Genomic DNA, 23,156 nt, shown 5'->3' with positions numbered 1-23,156 from the left:
ACAGGTGTGCCAGCCCCAGCATGTGCAGGATAGGCTATTCGTTTCATTAGTGACAGTAAAATAAACGTATAGCAACCTGAGTGATGTGTTTTTAAAGCTGTTCTCACGGTTTCTTCTACAGGGTAAAATTAACCCTCTGAAGTCATTAGCATATATCTGCTGAAAAAACTAAATATGATATCCTTTTGCATTCTGTTTTTTTACTCCTCTCTATTTCTCCTTGGATTGATCTTAGAATTAATCGAGTACATTGACTGAGAGCATTCATTCCCCTGCACTCATTTAACATTTCTTGCCAGTCTCCCTATCTTAATTGTGAAGCTTTTTTCAATCTGACTGTCCAAGTTTCAAACTGTGGTAAATTTGAATGACATATGAAAACCATATTATTAGCACTTCATTGAACAAACTCACTTCAATCTATATAACTGGCATGGTAGCATAATTATTGCATTAAACAAATTTGAAATTATGATCTGCATGTTCTATCTATGACACCTTACAAACTAGTCCCTAGAATGGAGCTGAAAAAAGTGCTCCTCAAATGGTTAACTGTGCAGGGTAAAAAAAATTATATAATAGTTGGAGTCCAGCAGCAATGGAAGAGGTAGCAGACAGAGACTCGTCCCTCTCTGCAACTACTTGGACACTACAGTAGAAGCTTCTCAGAGGAGAGAATTCAGGAAGCTTCCGCTGTTGGAGACAGCAGCAGCTAGTAGGAATCTTGACAGCACTATAAGAAGGGAAAACAGGAGATTGGGGCATTGCAAGACGTTTATTAGAGAAGAGACTTGCATATCCTGAAATGTGAGGAAGTACCTGCAGTGTTTCATTTAACAGTGTATGTGTCTGTAGATGTAAAATTTATGTGCACACAAGTACAAAACTGCATGCATCTTGTGTGGTGTTAGAACGTTTGCCATCACCACACTGCTTTTTTGGGTATAATCTGAGACTACATGGGGAAAATTGAAAGAAATGTTAAGGTGAACTGTTTAACACAACAAATGTAGCCATGAATACCTAACCATTAGTATTATTCAGTTAAGCATGGATAATAAGTGAATGCGATAAACAAAACTTATTTTGGGTCTTGCCCCAGTTTTGCCTATTGTAAACTTAATCTAACATGCAGTTGTATGATCAGTAAGGACAAGGGTGTATTATAAACACTTCCATTAAAAGGCAAGTAACAAAGCAGTTTATGCAGCTTTCAAATACTACTGCTGTAGTGCAAAGTGTGTACTTAGGAAAGGGTTCTTAAGCCTCTGCTTACCATCATCCTGGACGGTCTTAGTGCTTCTGTCTGCCAGGCTGATCTTTTCTGGTGTCCTGGCTCCTGTCCCTATAGGTCCCACTTTGTATTTTAACCTGCCTAATGTCCTGTGTTTTATAAGGAATGAGGACCGTTTGTACTGAGAAATGGCTTTCAAAGCCCGACCCCTAGGTAATGCCCAGCCTGAAGGGTTGGAGTGGGAAAGAAGGAGCCTACTCCTTGCGTCCCTTTTTCCAAAGTAGTGAGTTGAGGTGTACAGTCTGCCTTTCTGGCGCAGTTGCTTTGGAGGCGCATAGCTTGGATGGCTTTTTTGGCGTGGCTGGCCCTGAGTAGCAAAGATGTGAGATAGTCCATCAAAGAGCCCCTTTAGTTGACTGTTACTGGGAAGGCTTCTGAGGGATGGGGCACTCGAGTGACTTGAGGAACTTTGGGGAGAGTTTGACGTGGTAGAGTTGCTGGATTTCTGTGAGGCAGGGCTGTAGCCAGACAGTGAGGCAGTATGTGAGTGAGCAGGAGGGGAAGCAAGTTGTGAGGGTGGAAAGGGGTTGCTTAGCTGGTGAGTGGTACCCGTAGCCAGCCTAGGAAAAGTGCAAGAGTCTGGGTCATTACGTTTTTTCCTGGAACAGTAGTGTATGGAGAAGTCTACCATTCTCCTCTGAAATTTGCGCCCTTCAGGTGATGGAGTGAAAAACTTAGTGAGGCCATCAATTAACCCTTTGGTTTTCCTGTTAACTTTGAGAGGGGAACAGGTGGAAGTGAGGGTGGAAGTGATGGGATGGGGGCCAGGCCAAATGAGGTCAGTTGCAGCCAGGCTGCTGATGGGATCCTTCACAGATGCAGCATGACCAGATGGCAGTGTGGTGGGACACATTTTATTTTTTTGACTCCTACCAGATGGCCCCCTTCCTGGCAATGAATTCACAGATCCTCCATCATTGGACATACACCTGCAATATATATTTATAGGTTTTAGCAAGGGACAACACCTATACAGAAAAAGTTACATTTCCAACATAATCTGTAAGCTATATTTTAAAGAGAGACGGTAGAAAATTATATTTTTATACCAAAAAACATTGTCTTTAACCAACAGTAAAGACTTATAAAACACTGACCCCTCTGTGCAAGCCCAAACATTTAGTATACATGTATCCATGCATTATATATATATATATATATATATATATATATATATATATATATATATATATATATATATATATATATATATATATATATATATATATATATATTTTTTTTTTTTTTTTTTTTTTTTTAAATTAGTTCAGTGTTTTTCTATTATCTAAACTACAAAAATATAATTTTGAAAGCAAAGCCCTCCTGAATGTGGTTAATTATTTTATAAAAAACTAGTTGACCTAAGCCCATTTAAAAATGGGCTCTAGGTCTGTCACCACCGCCACACGTCAGGGCGCATGCGCGCGCCTACCCGCCGCACGCGCACACACGTCTGCGCAGTCCCCTGGCACATCCTTGCGTCCTGTCCCAATGGCTGTCAGTGTGGCACATGTGTAGTAGCGCAAAAACACTGACATATGGACATGAGACGCAGCCAAATTATTATATAGGATGTATTGGGTGAGGCCATTTTTGTAAAGAAGCAATCTATAACAAGGAGAGGGGATGGGGGGAGTGGTATGTGATCAACAATTTTATATCATTATACTGCATGGAACAATATAAAGCTAGCAGTGCCCACTGTGAGATTGATACTTGACCAGATTGCTGTTGGAATCTGATCAAATATCCTGTGGTACAAGTTGGTTATTTGCAAACAATTAGGATGAGGGAGATCTATTGTTTACCACATCTCTTATGCTGGGAATACACGTTATGTTTTTTGCAGAGAATCGTTCCGATAGATGCCTTCAGACATGTCCGATTCTCCGCTCGATTTCTCATAGACGTGAATGGAAAAAAGAGAAGAAAAACGAGCGGAAGATAAGAGAATCTAGCAGAGAATCAAATGGCTAATAGATTATGCGGAGAGTCGAACACGAAAAAAGTAACGTGTATTCCCAGCATTAGTGTATGAGATTATATATAGGAGACCAGGGTTCAAATCTCAGCTTTTCCTACTCAGTAAGGCCTAGTGCACACCAGAGCGTTTCGGCTGCGGTTTGCCATCCGCTTGCGGGTGCGGATCCGCTTGGGTAATGTATTTCAATGGGCTGGTGCACACCAGAGCGTGAGGAGTTTTGCAGAAACGCATACTCCCGGGCTGCTGCAGATTTTGGATTTGGATTTTTTAGTCAAGGCAGCGCAATATGCAACAGTAAATGTGTACTTAAAGTGGATCCGAGATAAACTTTTACTCATTGCAGAATTGTGTTCCTTTCATATAGTTTATAGGGCATTCCTGAAGTCAAATACCTTTTTTATTTTGTTTTAAACTAATTCCCTATAAACTAAACAAGCCTCACCCACAGCTCCTTTTGTGCCTTGGCACTGTAGCAAGGGCTTATGGGAGCTCAGTCTGGGCAGTAGGGGGAAGAGGTTACTAGCCATTGATTTCAGAGGCAGAGAGGAGGAGGGAGGAAGAGAGGGGACTGAATTTACACACAGACAAGCTGATAGCATCTCCAGCCCTCAGCCTGTGACAAACAGAACATGGCCGCCCTCATTGTATCACAGGAATAAATAATAAACTGTTGAAGCTGTTTGCAGCTAGATTTGCTGTGTTAACTATCTAAACTTTAGATAAGATATATAGACAAGTTACTTGTTATAGTTAGTTTTTCATTTCCGATACGCTTTAATTGTTTTTACAACTTTCTTCACCTGTGTATGTGAGCAACACACAAAACAGTTCCAGTTTACAATGACTGAGGAATAAAGCATAGTAAAGCAAAGTGTAGACTTTTAGCAATACAAATTGATGTCAGGTGCTGACAGACTCCTCCATTTAAAAGGTGCGTACAGACGGACTACCGCCGGACCCTCCTGCTGGGCTGACGTTCCAGCGACAGTAGTGCGTGTGTACTGTCTGTCAGGCAGACTGATAATGCGGTTTCTGAATGATCCGCTCAGCGGATCGTTCAGAAATAGCCTCATCAGTCCGCCGACAGCGCATACACACGCGCTACTGTCGGCTGAACGTCCGCCCAGCGGGAGGGTTCGGCGGACCCGTCGTTGCTGGCGGTAGTGTGTGTGAACGCACCTTAAAGGGAAGGTCCAAGCAAAATAAAAAAATGAGTTTCACTTACCTGGGGCTTCTCCCAGCCCCCTGCAGCCATCCTGCGCCCTCGCAGTCACTCACTGCTGCTCCAATCCCCCGCTGGCAGCTTGCCGACCTCGGAGGTCGGCGGGACGCATTGCGTACATTTTTACGCATTCCCGCTAGTGCAGGAACATTAACACATACATTTTTACGCATTACTAGTTCAATGCGTAAATTTTTACGCATTAAACCAGTAATGCGTAAAAATGTATGTGTTAATGTTCCTGCACTAGCGGGTATGCGTAAAAATGTACGCAATGCGTCCCGCCGACCTCCGAGGTCGGCAAGCTGCCAGCGGGGGACTGGAGCAGCAGTGAGTGACTGCGAGGGCACAGGATGGCTGTGGGGGGCTGGGAGAAGCCCCAGGTAAGTGAAACTCATTTTTTTATTTTGCTTGAACCTTTCCTTTAAGGAGTGTGACTGTGCATGCCCAATTTTAAACTTTTGCTATGAGGCTGGTGCACCTACTTTACATATCTTAATCTCGGGTCTTAAGCCCCATACACACGTTCAACAGCGGTCTTTTATACAGCACAATTATCAAACAACTTTTGTTGTGAAACAGCCCAAAAAAAAAGTTGCTTGCTATTGTTCACACAACTGATAAGACTAAGACGCCAATCCAACAGTTGGATTTTTTTTGGTTGTTTCACAACAAAAGATTGATAATTGTGTTGCATAAAAGACCGCTGTTGAGCGGGTGTATGGGGCTTTACAAACAAATGTTAAAACTAGATGTATGAGCTGTATATTTACTTTATACAGTATGATAACAGTTGTTTACGGTTTTAGCACATGAAGGGCTCTTTCAAACAAACTGCTGACAGCAGTACACTTAACTGCTTGTTAGCCACTCCTGTTTACATGCAGGGCGCTTGCAGTCCAGCACTTGTGGCGATCTTGGCATGTGCTTCCGAGTGGAGGGCAGCCTGCCCTGGACGAGACATGCTGCAGTTTTTTAACCATGCAGTAACTGCACTATGGGTCAACCACTGACACACTGGTGGTTTCAAACGTTCCCACTTAGTTGCATTATGTTGCAACCGGGAGGCACTTAAAGTGGACCCAAACTAAAAATACAAGATTTCAGAAATAAAATCTATTTTCTAAGTTATAATAATAAATAGCAGCCTTTTTTCAGCTGCATGATGACAAATATAAAATATTTTACATTTAGTGGAGAAACCCCTCCCTTCCTTTCATATTGCCGGCAAATAATCCGGCAAACCAGTGAAGTAGATGGTGTCCAGCAAAGGAGGAATTGCTAATGGCTGCCCCCTGTGTAACCCTAGTTATGCAAAGAGGAGGGTGAAAAGCATGCACTGAAATTCTCATAGGCTTGAAGGAGTGTTTATTTATATTTGTATGTGTCAGAGTAGTGCAACTAAATATTTTGAATTAAAAAAAATGTTTGGTTTGGGTCCGCTTTAACCTATAAAAATGAGAGGCTGAATTACACATTTAAACACGCCATTTATCTGAAAGAGCCCTGGAAGAGGTGCATAAAAACAGTTTGCAGAGTGCTGCTAGACTGAAAGTTGTTGGCAGAAGTATTCAGCCAGTCAAAAGCTATGCAGCTCACTTGGGCTACACAAAATTTCCATTAGCAAGTGCTGTTATTAGCTATTTAGTTTGACCTCGTTCTCTGAAGTACCAAGCTTGTCAATTTTCTATGACAACAACCACCATTTGGTTGTACCTACTTACACTTTCTACAGAATAGTTTACACACCCTGTTAAAAAGTGCAAAGATCTTGCAGATCAGGATCTGCGTGATTTAAAAAAACAAAAAAAAACAAAAATAGATTACAGTCTTGTGACTGGCCTTTTCAGGGACAAATCCATAAAATACTAAAATACTGCTCTCTGACCACTGTACAAAAATGTTTACCATGAAGTACTAGTTACAGAGCTGTACATTAAAACCAGCCAGTACAACACTAGCATATTGCAAATTAAAGCGCTCCTAAACTCAGAACTTCCCCTTTGCTCTAAAAGTTAAGCAAAAGCATGATACCCTTTAAAGAAAAACATTACAATCTATAGTACTCCTACAATAAACTGGCAGTGTTTACTGCCTGTAATTCCTGGGAGAACAGAAAGGGTTACCCTCCAGTGTTTACATATTAGGCACACCATGGCACAGCTGACAGCCCTGATTTACACTTGCTGATTACTGGCCAATAAAGGGTAATTTGTCTTTGCTAACACTGCTAAGAGATGGTGTCATCTGTTGGTGGGAGGTGCCTCAGTGTGGCCCGACAGGTGATCTGCATCTACCTGTGCTGCTGAGACAGATTTTCATAGAGAAGAGAGGTGAAAATTGCTAGCCACTGTATGTTGCATACCAGAGCTGCCACAGTGCTTCTCTGCTGCTTAATGTCATCTGTTGATGCATTGGGTAGGGGGAGAAAAAAAAAAAAAAAAAAGAAGAGGTAAGAGAGACAGCGATAGCAAGTGTGATTCTGGCTCTTTTCACTTTGGAATTTACAGTGGAAGTCCATTTTAAGTCAGTTTAGTAATATCACTAGAAGTGCATAATTTACCTTATCTTATAAACAGTAAGATCATTAGGAGGACACTGGATAATGTTTTATAGTAAAAGTAGCCAAAGGGAAAGATGTTAGGAGACTTCAGACTGACTTATAATAGAGGCTTATATTTAGTACATATTTTATCGAAAGAAACTAGAAACAGAAAACCATACATACAACATGCGTTGCTTTAGCTTTTTAGGGCGGCCAATGGGTTTTGCATAACGCCTCTTAATCTGTGCAGCCTTTTCTTGAAGGATTTTACGGCCCTTTTTCTTCGGCCTGCAGATGTGACAAATCCAAACACCTAAAAAAGTGACACAATTACATGGTGGTACTTATTCTGTAATTATTATGCACTTTAAGGATAACCAAGGTGATTTTCTTTTGTCCAAATGCAGGCTTCAGGCATGTACGGGCAGGAGGCCTCGTGCCCACCGCTCCCTCCACTCTGGTAGAAAATCCCCCATAACTCGCAGCCAGGACACACAATACTGCGCAAGTGCTGCCCTGGCAATGCACTTCCTTGATTGTGCTCCTGTGGCTGGGAGGGCTCTGCACATGCGCACTACGTAATGACTAATATTGTGCATGCAGACAGTGCTCCCAGCCATGAGAACATGATCAAGGATGCGCCGTTGGGCCAGCACTAGCACAGTAGTGCACAACCTGGCCACCTTGAAACACTTACAGGGGCTTTTACAAGAGAACGGACGGGACAAAGGTGAAAGGGGGGAGCGGTGGGCATGAGGACTCCTGCCCATACATGCCTGGAGCTGGCATTGGACAAAATACTTCACCTTGGGTATCCTTTAACAATTCTACAGAGTGTTAACATTTTAATGTTCTTTCCTCACATAAAAACAGACCTTAGTTTGTGGTGGTACAAAATTTTTTTTTTTTGTATTTATGTAGCGCTGATATCTTTCCCAGCACTTTATAAAGTACCGTATATAGTCTTGTCACTAACTGTTCCTCGGAGAGGCTTACAACCTAATGCTTACCATAGTTCACATGTCCATCAGAGTCTAGTGAAAATTTAGCGGGGAAGTCAATTATCTTATCTGTAGGTTTTTGGGATGTGGAAGGAAACCAAAGTGCCTGGAGCACACCCATGCAGGCAAGGGAGATAAAATCTTCTCAATAATGCAGCCTAAACATAATGAAAGGGTCTGTAAAATAGGAAGTTTGGATGAGCAATAAGAGTGCATGTACTGTAAAAAGTGCCCCCAGGGGGTACTCAACCTCAGAAGGGGGAGCCTCTGGATACCAACGTGGCTTCCCTCGACTTCCTTAGCACACCTGATAGCCGAGGCCGATTGGGTGCACTCTACTGTACATCAATCTCAATGGGAGGCACACGCATCAATAGTGTGGTGCCAGCGTTGGATCAGGACTGCTGAGAAGGAATGGGGAAGCCTCATTAGTATCCAGAGGCTTTCCCCTCCCAAAGTTAGTACCCCCCAGGGGCAGTTTTTTTCATTACAGGTTTCTTTTGTTCTGCATGCAAGGAAGAATATCTGGAATCATTTGTCAAAGTCTAAAATCATAGATGGCTTCAGAACTAAATGGAAAAGCAACTGATATTTACACTCACTGATCAAATGCACTGTATACATAACTCCACTGAGATTTCTAGCAAATGTTTGATCAGAATGTATCATACAAGACCCTGCGTGTGTTCTTTTACTATTGAGTGCAGTATAAAACACCAACTGATCCTCGACCAATGTGAGTCTGGCACAGGTCCCAATCAACTTTACCCCCGTAACTGAGTAAACACTACTGATCAATTCAGAAGTAAGCAGATTTCAGGCACATATTAAAATAATGAAGTCATGAATATCCTTGTCTGTGGATAAAATACTTCTGAATCTGCTCAGTTTTTAGAAAACTGTAGTCATGGGAACTGACCTACCTTTTGGCATGCGGGCCAGAGGTGGGTCACAGCACTCCATGTGGAAACCTCTGTCACAAGAGTCACAAAAAAGCATATTATCCTGTCAGGGAAAACAAAACTTGGTTACACATTAAGTTTTGCAGCAATAGAGGAAGGAGACCTAAGAGCACACAATTCTGAACAGCTCTAGAATACTCACTGCATTTTTGCCTTGAATTCTACAGGCACTGCAGGTCTTGCATTCAATACACTGCCACCTTAACGCTTTTACATTGGAGGTGAGCTCTGGGCAGAATTTCAAACATGATGGATGACCTAGATAAAAGGATGCAAAAGATGTAATAAAAATATGCAAAAGATGTACCGGTAATAAAACGATCAGGAACAAAAGAAAAAAAGCCACAAAACAGGAATTTGTGTTAGAAAAAAATGTCTGCAAGGTCAAGTGAGAGGAGAGACTTTACATCACTGGAAGGGTGGGGCTACATAACAATATACAGCAATATATAGATATAGAAAATGTTTCTGATGCGGAAACCAGGAAAATGTCTGCAAAAGTGGGTATCTTGAATAATTTACTGCATTCCACTATATGTCACTAGAGTGCTTTATTAAGGCTGGAATCAGCTGTCTTACTGTCATCAGTGAGAAAGTAAACATGTGTAATATTGTGCATTTTACAAGACATATTGCAACTTTTACCCATTTTAAATTGCAGAAGTGAATATATAAAAAACTCAACCCAGTCTGTTAAGTGTTCATGTTGGAATGTATATTTACCATCTTCCTTAAGAATCAAAAGAGAATGCTCATAAAGGACTGGTTCACACTGTAAATGCTTTTCTAGGCACCAGCAATTTGAAAAGCTTTGCTACTGTGTGTGTTCTAACTTGACCGATGTGATTTTTTTTTTAAATCACCCATTGCATTACATTAGCAAGAGCTTTTCAAATCAGATTAGTGGTTATAAGTATTATCTTTGGAACTATTCAATTTCAAAACTCCCATTCTGTGGAGGATTTTTTGTGAACCTATCCATACAGACGGAAAAAAAAAATTCATACCAGAATATTTTACTGTAAGCAGGTTGAGGGGTTATGCTAGGTACACACAATGCAATTTCCCTTCATAGCGACGAGTCTATTGGATACTTTCCGACATGAACAATCTGCTCCCGATAAAGGGATTGATTTTCATATGACTACTGCACAAAATTGATCCGATTATCCATTGGAAGCAGATCAGACATGTCAGAAAGCAGGGCTGTGGAGTCGGAGAGTCGGAGCAATTTTGGGTGCCTGGAGTCGGAGTCTGAGTTGGGAAAAAATGCACCAACTCCTAATGAATTTGTAACTAATTAAAATAGAAAATATGATAAAATGTTCTATTTCTCACATAATAGTCATTAAAAATAATGTATATATACAGTAATAGCTGTGCTCAGTCCACAAAAATGAAATAAACCAATCAAAATTAGTTACTTGTGCTGCTTCAATAAAGCAGTCCCCGTATTTTTAAAGTCAGATATACACCTTTGATTGTGACTGTATATATTATGTGAACACAGGAATCTCTTATATATACGCAAAATAACATCTATGCTGTAAGAATAAAGCCTGATGTGTAGCCGTGTCACTAATAGAGATGGTCAATGAGATGGAAATAATTCTGCGTTGATTCTGATTTATGCAAATGTATGCACTCCCTTTGCTCATGAAATCCAATAATTTGATATGTTGTGAAAATTTGGTTTGGTGACTACAAATTAAAGGGTACCTGAGACAGATGAAAAGTAAAGTTTTATACATACCTGGGGCTTCCTCCAGCCCCCTTCAGGCCAATCAGTCCCTCGCTGTCCACCTCCACCACCTGGATCTTCTGCTATGAGTCCTGGTAATTCAGCCAGTCAGCACAGTCCAGCCACGTGCCGCTCCCACAGCCAGGAGCGTTCTGCACCTGCGTAATAGTGCTGCGCAGGTGTAGTACGCTCCCGGCGGCGGAGTGTGTGCATGCGCACTACGCCAGACTGGCTCAAGTACCTCGACTCATAGCAGAAGATCCAGGTGGCGGAGGAGGACAGCGAGGGACGGATTCGCCTGAAGGGGGCTGGAGGAATCCCCAGGTATGTATAAAACTTTAATTTCATCTGTCTCAGGTTTACTTTGTTACACAGTAGTACTATACTCTACATATGCACTCTCCACAGAGCTGCAGGGAATCCACTAAGAATGTTGTGCACATTGAACACAGAGGTGTTGTCTATCACCCATAAACCTGGTTCAGATTGTACATGAAGAATGTGTAATAGAGTAAGAATCTCCTCATTCTCCTGCAGAGTACCTGCACATCACTCTTACATGTACCCAGAGTTACATTGCCTAGGGCCTGATCCATGTTCAGAATGTGCATGACGAATGTGTAATAGAGGAAGAATCTCCTCATTCCCCTGCAGAGTACCTGCAAATCATTCTTACATGCACCCACACTTACATTGCCTAGGGCCTGATAGATGTTCTTTTTTCCGGTTTGTACCTTTTACAAGTACTCTTACCAAGGACTAGTTTTAGTCTAAAGGGAATAAATATAGTAGTCTACATATTCTTCTCACTTCAGTTGTTTTGTAAAATCCCTAAGCGTTGGCAGTTAAGAGACGAATTTGCTCACCTCTGCAGCAAAAAATAACATATACAGTGGTTTAAAAGAATTCAGACCCCTTGAAGTTTTTCACATTTTGTCATATTACTGCCACAATCATGAATCAATTTTTTGGGAATTCCATGTGAAAGACCAATACACAGTGGTGTACATGTGAGAAATGGAACGAAAATCATACAGGATTCCAAACATTTTTTTTTTTTTTACAAATAACTGCAAAGTGGGGTGTGCGTATTTATTCAGCCCCCTTTGGTCTGAGTGCAGTCAGTTTCCCATAGACATTGCCTGATGAGTGCTAATGACTAAATAGAGTGCACCTGTGTGTAATCTAATGTCAGTACAAATACAGCTGCTCTGTGACGGCCTCAGAGGTTGTCTAAGAGAATATTGGGAGCAACAACACCATGAAGTCCAAACACCACACCAGACAGGTCAGGGATAAGGTTATTGAGAAATTTAAAGCAGGCTTAGGCTACAAAAAGATTTCCAAAGCCTTGAACATCCCACGGAGCACTATTCAAGCAATCATTCAGAAATGGGAGTATGGCACAACTGTAAACCTACCAAGACAAGGCCGTCCACCTAAATTCACAGGCCGAACAAGGAGAGCGCTGATCAGAAATGCAGTCAAGAGGCCCATGGTGACTCTGGATGAGCTGCAGAGATATACAGCTCAGGTGGGGGAATCTGCCCATAGGACAACTATTAGTCATGCACTGCACAAAGTTGGCCTTTATGGAAGAGTGGCAAGAAAAAAAGCCATTGTTAACAGAAAAGCATAAGAAGTCTTGTTTGCAGTTTGCCACAAGCCATGTGGGGGACACAGCAAACATGTGGAAGAAGGTGCTCTGGTCAGAGGAGACCAAAATTGAACGTTTTGGCCAAAATGCAAAATGCTATGTGTGGTGGAAAACTAACACTGCACATCACTCTGAACACACCATCCCCACTGTCAAATATGGTGGTGGCAGCATCATGCTCTGGGGGTGCTTCTCTTCAGCAGGGACCGGGAAGCTGGTCAGAGTTGATGGGAAGATGGATGGAGCCAAATACAGGGCAATCTTGGAAGAAAACCTCTTGGAGTCTGCAAAAGACTTGAGACTGGGACGGAGGTTCACCTTCCAGCAGAACAACGACCCTAAACATAAAGCCAGGGCAACAATGGAATGGTTTACAACAAAACATATCCATGTGTTATGCTGCATACACACTTGAGATAAAAGTCTTTGGAAAAGGCAAGATCACAGACCAATTTTACCCCCTTCCATGTAGTATGAGAGCCATACTCTATACAGTCTATTCTATGGAGCTGCACTCCTCATCAGATAACATCTTTGCAAGATGCTGCACACAAAGATGCCCGTACACATTCAAAAGATAATTATCTGCAAAAGATCTCTTCCTGCAATAGATCCATTCCTGCAAAATGCATTCATAGTCTATGAGATCTGCAGATCCTCATACACACCTTGTTTACCAGACTTCATCTGCATATCTGGCAATCATCTGCAGATCTGAAAATCCATCCTGGTGGATCTGATCTGCAGGTGATTGCCTGTTAAACAAGGTGTGTATGATGATCTGCAGATCTCATAGACTATAAATGCATTTTGCAGGAATGGATCTATTGCAGGAAGAGATCTTTTGCAGATAATGATCTTTTGATTGTGTACGGGCATCTTTGTTTGCAGCATCTTGCAAAGATTTTATCTGATGGGGAGTGCAGCTCCATAGAATAGACTGTGTAGAGTATGGCTCTCATACTACATGGAATGGGGTAAAATTGGTCTGTGATCTTGCCTTTTCCAAATACTTTTATCTCAAGTGTGTATGCAGCATTAGAATGGTCCAGTCAAAGTCCAGATCTAAATCCAATCGAGAATCTGTGGCAAGATCTGAAAACTGCTGTTCACAAACACTGTCCATCTAATCTGACTGAGCTGGAGCCGTTTTGCAAAGAAGAATGGGTACGGATTTCAGTCTCTAGATGTGCAAAGCTGGTAGAGACATACACTAAAAGACTGGCAGCTGTAATTGCAGCAAAAGGTGGTTCTTTGGATCTATTGCAGGAAGAGATCTTTTGCAGATAATGATCTTTTGAATGTGTACGGGCATCTTTGTGTGCAGCATCTTGCAAAGATTTTATCTGATGGTCTGAAGTATTGACTCAGGGGCCTGAATAATTACACACACCCCACTTTGCAGCTATTTTTTTTTTTTTGTAAATGTTTGGAATCATGTAGGATTTTCATTCCACTTCTCACGTGTACACCACTTTGTGTTGGTCTTTCACGTGGAATACCAATAAAATTGATTCATGTTTGTGGCAGTAATATGACAAAATGTGGAAAACTTCAAGGGGGCCGAATACTTTTACAAACCACTGTAAAATCTATAAAAGACAAGTGTATGTGCCATGTCCAAGCTCACTGCCTCTGTTACCACAACCTGCCACATTTTGTACTACAGTATAATGAAAGGGAAATGAGGTCACACTGCAAGAGCTTTTAAAGCGTTAGTGTTTTGAACAGATCTTGCTAATGCAATGCTATGGGTGATTTTTATAAAATCACATTGCGCAAGTGAGAACGCACACACAAAGCATTACATTAGCAAGAGCTTTTAAAATCAAAAGCTCTGCAGTGTGCACCAGCATCAAGTGGTATGGTAACATCAGCTGCACCCTCCGGTTATAAAATTAGATAAATCAATTTTAGAAAGGAGATTCAACCTATGAAACAAATGGGTCCAACATTTTGCTACTGTTAACCATATATGCACTCATTAAACCGAATACTGTTAGAATTTGTCTTACTCGATTATGGGTTTAGCTGGTGATAAAGCGGAACTGAAAATTGGAATAAAACTAAGCGTTTTACTTACCTGGGGCGGATGCCAGCCCCGTGCAGGTCCTCCATTCTCCCGATACTTTCATTACCGTCGACATGTAAGTCGATGGTAACTGCACCTGCATGCCCCGGAGCCATGCGTATCTTTTTCTGCGTTCCAGCCCGCACTAGCATCCTGCACTATTAGCACAGGATGCTATTGCGGCTGGAACATGGAAAAAGATGCGTGTGGCTCGGGGCGCAGGCGCAATTGCCGTCGACTTACAAGTCCACGGCAACAAAAGTAGCTAATGGCGAGAGAACGGAGGATCGTGGAGGACAAGCGCAGGACAGAAAGGCTGCACGGGGCTGGCAGAGGCCCTAGGTAAGTGAAACACTTTGTTTTAGCTCAATCTTCAGTTCTGCTTTAAGTTAAATTTGGAAAGGGAGAAATATGTAAAGTGTTGACTGTTTGCCTGGCAGTTGTGCCAATCGTCTGTTTTTTAAAAAGAGTACCAATGAACTCAAGATCAATTTACTACAGTGACATACCCACATTATATCACATGGGGAGTGTGTTCCCTTTAAATTGTACAGACTGCTAAAAAACAAACAAAAAAAAAACAAAGGATTCCTGGCTCAACGTCACTCAAATTGTACTTTTATTATCAATATCAAATCTGCGCAATGTCTTTTAAAAACACTCCCCATAAAAAAAACAATTGTGGCCACATAGATGTTATTACATTAAAGCCGGCTGTGGGAGCACACATACACCATTGCAAGCATGCATGGGATCCCCACTTATACAGGTTGCTTTATGGCTGTTTGCCAATTGTCCTGCAATTCAAGTTGTATGTGTGTGATCTGGATAAAATACTTACCAGCAGCTACATAGAATGGGCTCAATTCTGGTAACTATGTGAGGTAAATATTTTTTTGTAGGTAAAACACCGCATTAGGTATTTTCCTCTTTTATCAATTCTGAAAGATTTTTCTCCATTTCCAAACAGGAGGTAAAACATGATGTAAGTGCATAGAGATGTAAAACATGAGGTATTTCAGTGGTAAGCCTGCAGCAAATAAGTAATAGTCTGTAATTGTCTTCCATAAGTTAGGATAGTCTTTGGAAGATTTTTTTTTTTTTGAGGAGGGAAGGTGTATTTGATTATGTAGCAACCTATGAAAAGTAAATTTATAGGCATCCATTATACAAAAAAAGAAGAAATCCAGCGCATTTACCTTTAGAGGCTGGGGGGAAGGGGGTAGGAGCACTTTTAGAGGCTTGGGGGGGGGGGGGTCGGAGCACTTTTAGAGGCTGGGGAGGGGTCAGCACTTTTAGAGACGGGGGTGTGAGTACTTTTACTTTTAGAGACTGGGGGTCTGGAGGGGGGGGGGTTTACAGCACTTAATTTTAGAGGCTGCTGGGGAGGCCTCTGAGCACTTTTGCTGCTTAGCCAGTCTCCAGACCTAAATCCAATAGAAAATCTTTGGAGGTAGCTGAAACTCTGTGTTGCTCAGCAACAGCCCCGAAACCTGACAGTTCTTAGAGGAGATCTGTGTGGAGGAGTAGGCCAAAATCCCTGTTGCAGTGTGTGCGAACCTGATCAAACGTCAGTTGTCAGTTGTAATACTATTAACTGGCTTGGTAGAAATAGATCATCTGGCAACTACAGATGTAACTCCTGTTCTTGCTGCAATTTTTTGGTAACAGGGAGACAATTTAGCAGGTTTGGAAAGACAGTGAGATTTGGCACTTTATAAATTGTAAGACAAAGGGTATTATTTATGCTCTCATTTGTCCCTGTCAATTTATCTATGTTGGTATGTTTACCCGTATGCTGCAGGACAGATATCAAGAACATTGTAGGTCCCTGGGGAACCCCCGAGCAAAGGGTTGTCCAAGGGTTATGGATCATATGAATGCTGTACATTTGGGAGATTATACAAAATTAAGGTTTTTTGGCCTGGAAGTAGTGTCCAAGGACACAAGAGGGGGTGATTGGGTTAAAAAATTACAACGTATGGAAAGTTTTTGGATCTCGTTTTTTGAGGCTATAGGTCCCTTGGGACTAAATGAAAGAAATGATCTTGCAGTGTTTTTGTAATTGGTCATGTTGCTTTTTTTATTATGTTTTCATTGTTTTTAATTACTTCCCTTTTTCCTTCTTTGTCACCCCTTGTGTCTTGGCTAGGGGGAAACCAGGAGCAGCGCACCTGAAGACCAGACCGTCTCCATGGGGCAGGTAATTTTTCAGTGCGGTTCAGTGGTCAGACTATGCTGCCCCTTTATTTATATGGAATATAGAATTACTCCTCCCTATGTTTGGGTGGAAGGTTTCCTGGATAGGCCACTCTAGACAGCTGCGCTGTAATTTTTGTTGCCCTGGCAACAGCTGCCGGGGACGCCCCTCGCTCTCCTTGAGGGGCAGGGGGCGGTGTTTTTTTCACCGCAGCCCGTGCACTCAGGGCGGGCGATAGACTTACACTCCTTTGGGTGAGATGTCTCCTGGGGGTGAGTGGGCGGGTCTACCCACTAGCTGGCCACTGCTACTGGGCATGAGCGTAATACGCTCCGGCCCCTCGATCCTGATTGGTGTAGCACTGCCGGTGACCATTTCCGGTGATGCTGATTCCGGAGCCTGGAACGCAGATGGCGTCCAGGAAGTGCTGCAATGTCGTCCGTGGGTGTGCTGGTCCTGGCGTTCCACTCCTTTTGCGCAAGAAACCGTGAGTAAACTATTTAAGGGGTGATGATTTGGGGGTTGCTTTGCCCTGAGGAAGCACTCTTTTGTGTAGTGCGAAACAGCTGTCGACACCTTTTACATGTCTACCCTCTCTCTCCTGGTGGATTGTTGCCACGGCCTGTTGAACTGATTTTAATGTTTTTTGAATAAAGGCATTTTATCTGGATGTGCCCGGCTGCTCTACTCTTTGCTATATAGTCTTGGTAAATGCTTTTTGAGCTAGAGCACTCCAGGAAAGCCCTGTATAGTGGTCTTGTGCACCTTCCTCTCTACATTGCTGAACCTGATCAAACGTACCCAGGTAAACGTAGGTATCCCGTAACATGCATAGTGCAGACATGCAAACATTCATTGCATCAAACCTATCTAGGGATTAGGAGCACACATCCGGACGTGCTCTTCTGGGACAGATAGCGTGTTAGGGAGCTAACGTAATGTATTTATGCGCACCAACCAACCATAACACCTTTATCCAAAGTAGTTTTTTCCCCCCTGAAAATGGAAAAATAAATCACATTATACTGTATGATTACTGACATTTAACCCTGGGGAGGACTACCCCTCCTGCCTTTACAATACACAACTTTATTTTGTATAAGTCAGCTAAGACATGAATGGTTTTTAAGGACACGAAAATGTACAAAAACACTAGTTATAGTCTTAGGGAACAATAGTACATGAAAAATGTATTGGGGAGAAGGTAAAACAAATGGTTACTCGGCCAACTTCCAGGGAAAAGGTGCTTCACCAATAAACAGATAGTTCTATCTGGAAGAAAGCCCTTTAGACAGCTTCTACGAAGAGAGCAGTCAGACAGTAAAGATTGGTGCATTGCTCCCACACAATTACAGAGATGAACAAGTGACTTATTCAGAAGCTGCTCCTAAACACAGCACATTACGTGGGAAATCGGAAGAGCTAATTAAGGTAATTTGATCTTAATGAGGCAAAACGAGGATCAGCTGCTAATGTTGAAAGAAGCCGATCCATGAAAGTCATGTGGAGTACTGTCTCCATTGTGCACAGCACAGGGGAAAGAGGAAAAAAAGAAAAAAAAAAAAAAAAAAAAAGGACCTGTGTTTGTAAAACCGTTTTCTTCACTCCTGAAGGAGAAGAGCAGCTTAGTGCTACAACTTACACATTACTAACCAAACTACTACAGAAAACATGTGTCTAGCTCATTATTTGGCTACCCTGAAATGAACTGACTTCGTAAACATATGTTTAGCGAGTCTTTTAACTAAAATTACTTCAGTTCAGGTTAATTCAATTAAGGGGTGAGTGAAAATAATAAATTAAGTCTCCCTAATTAAATAGTGGTTACTTAAACAGTAAAACAAAGCTTCCCACAGAAGTCCTGATACTCACATCAGTTTAACCCCTTTTGTGACAGGCTAATAGTAGACCAACAACATGAATACTTTTAGTTTATACAGTATATACAGAACATTCTCAGAGCCTTAATACCTGTTCTACAGTTTTATCGTCTCGGTCCTAACAATTTTATCATCACGCAGCATGTGAACATTGTTGCCGATAATGCAAAGTACTGCATCATTTGATAGATAACAGATAATCATTCTGATGCCCCTTTGACATTAAACAGCACTTATACGAGGAGCATTTACACAGAGTCCAGCAGTGGCTGGATCCAGATGGTGAGTGCATTACTAGGTGAATGGTGCAAATCGCACCCTTTCAACCAATGGAGATCACCTGCACACAATCATGTACGACAACTGCACAGCGCAGTGCTGTGTAATAATAATAATAATAATAATAATAATAATAATAATAACAACAACAACAACAACAACTGAAGACGTAACAGCACTGCTATAATCAATGTTCCTTTATTCAAATTGTGCACAGCATGCCATTGTCCGCCCAGCCACCAACACAGGTAGGAGTAATACACATGGTTTGAATGCAAGGACTTTTCATCTCTTGGTTTGATTGTACACAATTAGAATAAATGAACATTCAATGCTGCAATACCAGGAGCTACATCTTAATTGAGAATTCTATACTCTTCTGTTCCTAATCAATTCAGAGCATGCCATGTACTCCAAACAAGGTTTGCAGTTGGCCCAATTGTTAGAATTCTTGCGGTTTGTTTATGCAGAAAACGCTGCCATATCTATATATGTTTAAGGCTGGTTTCACAGTGGGACGTTACAGGCGCACGTTAGAGCAGCCTGTAACGCACCCCACCGCACAGCAATGAAAAATCAATGGGCTGTTCACAGTGCCCACGTTGCGTTACAGTGTAACACTGCACCATAATATAACGTACTGCATGCAGTACTTTGTAAGCGGCAGAGCCGCGTTACACTGTTTGCACATGCTCAGTAACGTTGGGGAGGAGTGGAGAGCGGCCAGGCACATGGCTAATTAATATTCACTGCACTCAGTGACGTGCAGTGTTTACTTCCTGAAGCGGCCGCTGTGTGCGGCGAATGGCCGGCGGGACCACGTGATGCCGCATGCGTCCAAGAGTGCGCATCACGGCATCACGGACGCCAGAGTGAGCTGCACAACGCGGCTCACTCTGACGTCCAAAGCAGGGAGCACCAGGCGTTGCGTTAGGGGCACGTTATGTGACCATAACGTCCCCTAAAACGCAACGTCCTGGTGTGAAACCAGCCTAAAGTTTGAGTGTGCTATATAAAATGTCAATATAAACTGTGAAGTTGGAGTACTTTAAAATCCTGCTCTGGGAAGTTTCAGTATATTCCAGACAAGTCTAACAGCATCAAAGTACTAATTAATGGACGTCATATTCCAAAAGACATCAACTAGACCTGATAACCAACTGTCAGTATTTGTAAGTTTCCCAAACTACGTAAATAACCACTGATAAACTAATTATATTAGATTAGGAATTTGTAAACAAAAATATTATTGCTTAATTAAATGTCAGAAATTAAAAATAAACTATTGACGCACAGAGATTTCAGCCAATCAAGACAAGAGATCAAGGTAAATTCCCAATTAAGCAGCCATATTGGATGGAGTTGGTATAAAAATTCATGGTTTGAGAGCTATTCACACATCAAGACTTAACCTCTTCTGAAAGACACCTACTTAGCTAGAAATCAAAAGCTACCTTCCCACACGTGGTTCTATATGCTGAAAATATGACAGAGAAGAAGAAGAGGTAATGTGCTTAATATTCTGCTGCTTTACTTAACAACTTTTTCAGCAAAAAAAAAGTGAACACTTCCTATAACGTGTCCACTAGCGCCATCTTGTGGCCAAAAAGTAGATTACATCTACAAAATACATACATTTTCAAGTACATACACTTCATTAATTATACTTCCAACCCACCCACCCCCCCCCCCCCCCCACCCCCACAAAAAAAAAAACACTTGTAAAAAAAAAAAAAAAAAAATCAGCTTAAAAAAAAAAAAGTTACCTTAGGGACTCAGCTTTTTTAATCTACATTTTATGGGGCTAAACTAATTTTAATTTATTACATAGGGGCTTGTAATTATGGCCAGAACAAACAAAAACAGAACAGAAAAAGAACACATATTTCAAAATAATATACTGTCGCCATACATTGTGATAGGGACATAATTTAAACGGTTTAATAATCGGGAAAACTGGGCAAATAAAACGTGTTTGTTTTATCCACAGGAGAATGTTTAATTTTAAAACTATAATGGCTTAAAACAGAAAAAAAATCATTATTTCTCAGTTTTTCTCATTAAAACTCATTTAGAATAAAAAAAATTCTTAGCAAAACGTACTATCCACAGAAAGCCTAATTGGTGGCAAAAAAAAAAAACGAGGTATAGATCATTTTCTTGTGATAAGTAGTAATAAAGTTATTAGGGACTAAAAGGGAGGAGCACTGAAAGGTGAAAATTGCTCTGGTCCGTTAGGATAAAAACCCTTGGGGGTGAACTGGTTAAGTTCTGTTAAAATGCTAGCAAGAAGTTATTTTTTATGCTATTTTTTCAAGATTACTGTGAGTTTATTAGTACAGCTACTAACACAGATGAGATTATTTTGATCCTATTCTACATAACACAACGGTTATAATTCTTATTTAAAGGTACTGAGAAGATTCATGATAGCTTGACTATAATTGCCTGATCAGATGGAATACTGTTCGAGGGAAACACTACTTGTAACTGTTAATTTTTTGTATGATATATGTATTTCTGTATGATAAGCAAATACAAATTTTTATATAAAATCAAATACTGAGTGCTCTGACTAATTTCAAGGTATACCATATAATTACTGTTAGATGTTTCAGATCTCACTATGCCCAATTTTATTGTGGCAATGCATTAAAGGCTGGTCCTTTACGCAGTTAGCGATCATGCAAAAGGCAAGCACTGCCCAGGTTTTTGACACAACCATGGAATGTTTGGTCCTTTAAAGGATTGTAGTCCCAGTAATAGAGAACTTTACCAGTTGTCAACATATTTATGGGAATAAACTATACATTCTGATGTTTGATGGAGTAGTTTCATGGATTTAGTTTGATGAAAAACTAGAAGATTAGGGCAAGGTGACAGGAAGGGAATAATGTTGGTGGGGAAAAGTGTTAGCATAAAGCAAGAAGTAGGAGTTGGGTGAGGGGATGGCAGGGTGACATATCAGAAGGTTGTGTATGTTGGTGGTGGGGTGTAAAATTTAGATTAGGGGTGAAGTTTATGCGTTATGAAGGGAGTTAAGTGGCTGTAAAGGTTACTATCCAAATTATGTTAAAATTTTACATGGAGTGTACTTTCTATTTCACACCTGTACACACATAAGCTAAAACACAAGATACAGGAAACCATCTGGAATTGGCCTTAAAATTCTCAAGTCACCCTCAAAAGAAAATTTTTAAGCAGTAGAAACCATTTTTAATAATGCTAACCCGAAAACTAATACATGACCAACAAATGTAACAATTACTAAAATGATGCATTCAAAAGTAATCAATAATAACCAAGGCGTTCAGACAACAAATCACAATGTATATAGGAACAAACGGACCATTTTAAATACATACATAAACAAATGCATGCATACATACATACATACATAGAGTGCTGCCCAGAATTATTCATACCCCTGGCAAATTTTGACTTAAAGTTACTTTTATTCAACCAGCAAGTATTTTTTTGATGGGAAATGACATAGGGGGTCTCCCAAAATATAAAAAGACGATGTACAATAAGCATTATTGTGGGGAAAAAAAACATTTCTCAGCTTTTATTTACATTTGAGCAAAAAGTGCCGAGTCCAAAATTACATATAGTGATGGGCTCACGAGTACTTAACTAACCGAATTCGTGATGCTAATGAGGCTTAATTGCCTCAGGTGTGCGGCTGGGAGAGAGGGGTTAATTACCCAGATGTCTGGCGCTTCTACGCGTATCACATGCTCGCAAACGTCCAATGGGACACGTTCCACTCCCTACCGCACACTTTCTCCTTCCGGCGGTATTGAATCATGGAATGCGCCCCATTGGACGCGTGCGAGCGTGATACGCATCGAAGCGTCAGACATCTGGGTAATTTACCCCCTCTCTCCCAGCCACACACCTGAGGCAATTAAGCATCATTAGAATAACAAATTCAGCTAGTTATGTACTCGTGAGCCCATCACTACTCAATCAATAGAAACGCCTTAATTGGCTTTTACAGCAAACACTTTCTATAATTGCAGACCAGCTTTTTGCATGTCTCCACAGGTATTTTTGCCCATTCATCTTTAGCAATGAGCTCGATTCTTTCAGGTTGGAGGGTCTTCTTGCCGTCTCCCTGATCTTTAGCTCCCTCCATAGATTCTCAATTGGGTTCCAGTCAGTACTCCACAACGTTAATGTTTTTGTCTGATAACCATTTCTTCAACACTTTTGCTGTGCGTTTTGGGTCATGTCATGCTAAAATGTCCACTGGTGCACAAGGCCAAGTTTCTCTGCAGACTTGCTGATGACGTTCATTGAGAATCCTAATATAGC

At 41.3% G+C, this 23,156-nt stretch overlaps 1 protein-coding gene across 7 annotated transcripts in view; it reads right to left on the bottom strand.

The window, feature by feature from the left end:
- The window catches only part of KAT6B (lysine acetyltransferase 6B), a 220,997-nt gene that overhangs the window by 106,638 nt on the left and 91,203 nt on the right, over positions 1-23,156 (bottom strand). For 6 of the 7 annotated variants that reach the window (XM_068255372.1, XM_068255375.1, XM_068255371.1 and 3 more), the window contains exons 4-7: positions 9,151-9,266; positions 8,970-9,051; positions 7,229-7,358; positions 1,277-2,223 (exon numbers count right to left, since the gene is read on the bottom strand). In XM_068255372.1, the coding sequence (XP_068111473.1) occupies positions 1,277-2,223; positions 7,229-7,358; positions 8,970-9,051; positions 9,151-9,266 (1,275 nt within the window). The remainder of the gene's footprint in view (positions 1-1,276; positions 2,224-7,228; positions 7,359-8,969; positions 9,052-9,150; positions 9,267-23,156) is intronic. The other variant, XM_068255377.1, reaches the window with a different exon arrangement.

This window comes from Hyperolius riggenbachi, chromosome 10 (assembly GCF_040937935.1).
Source record: "Hyperolius riggenbachi isolate aHypRig1 chromosome 10, aHypRig1.pri, whole genome shotgun sequence".
NCBI classification, from domain to species: domain Eukaryota; kingdom Metazoa; phylum Chordata; class Amphibia; order Anura; family Hyperoliidae; genus Hyperolius; species Hyperolius riggenbachi.
The sequence above is the reverse complement of the archived record's forward strand: the minus strand, read 5'-3'. Positions and strand labels throughout refer to the sequence as shown.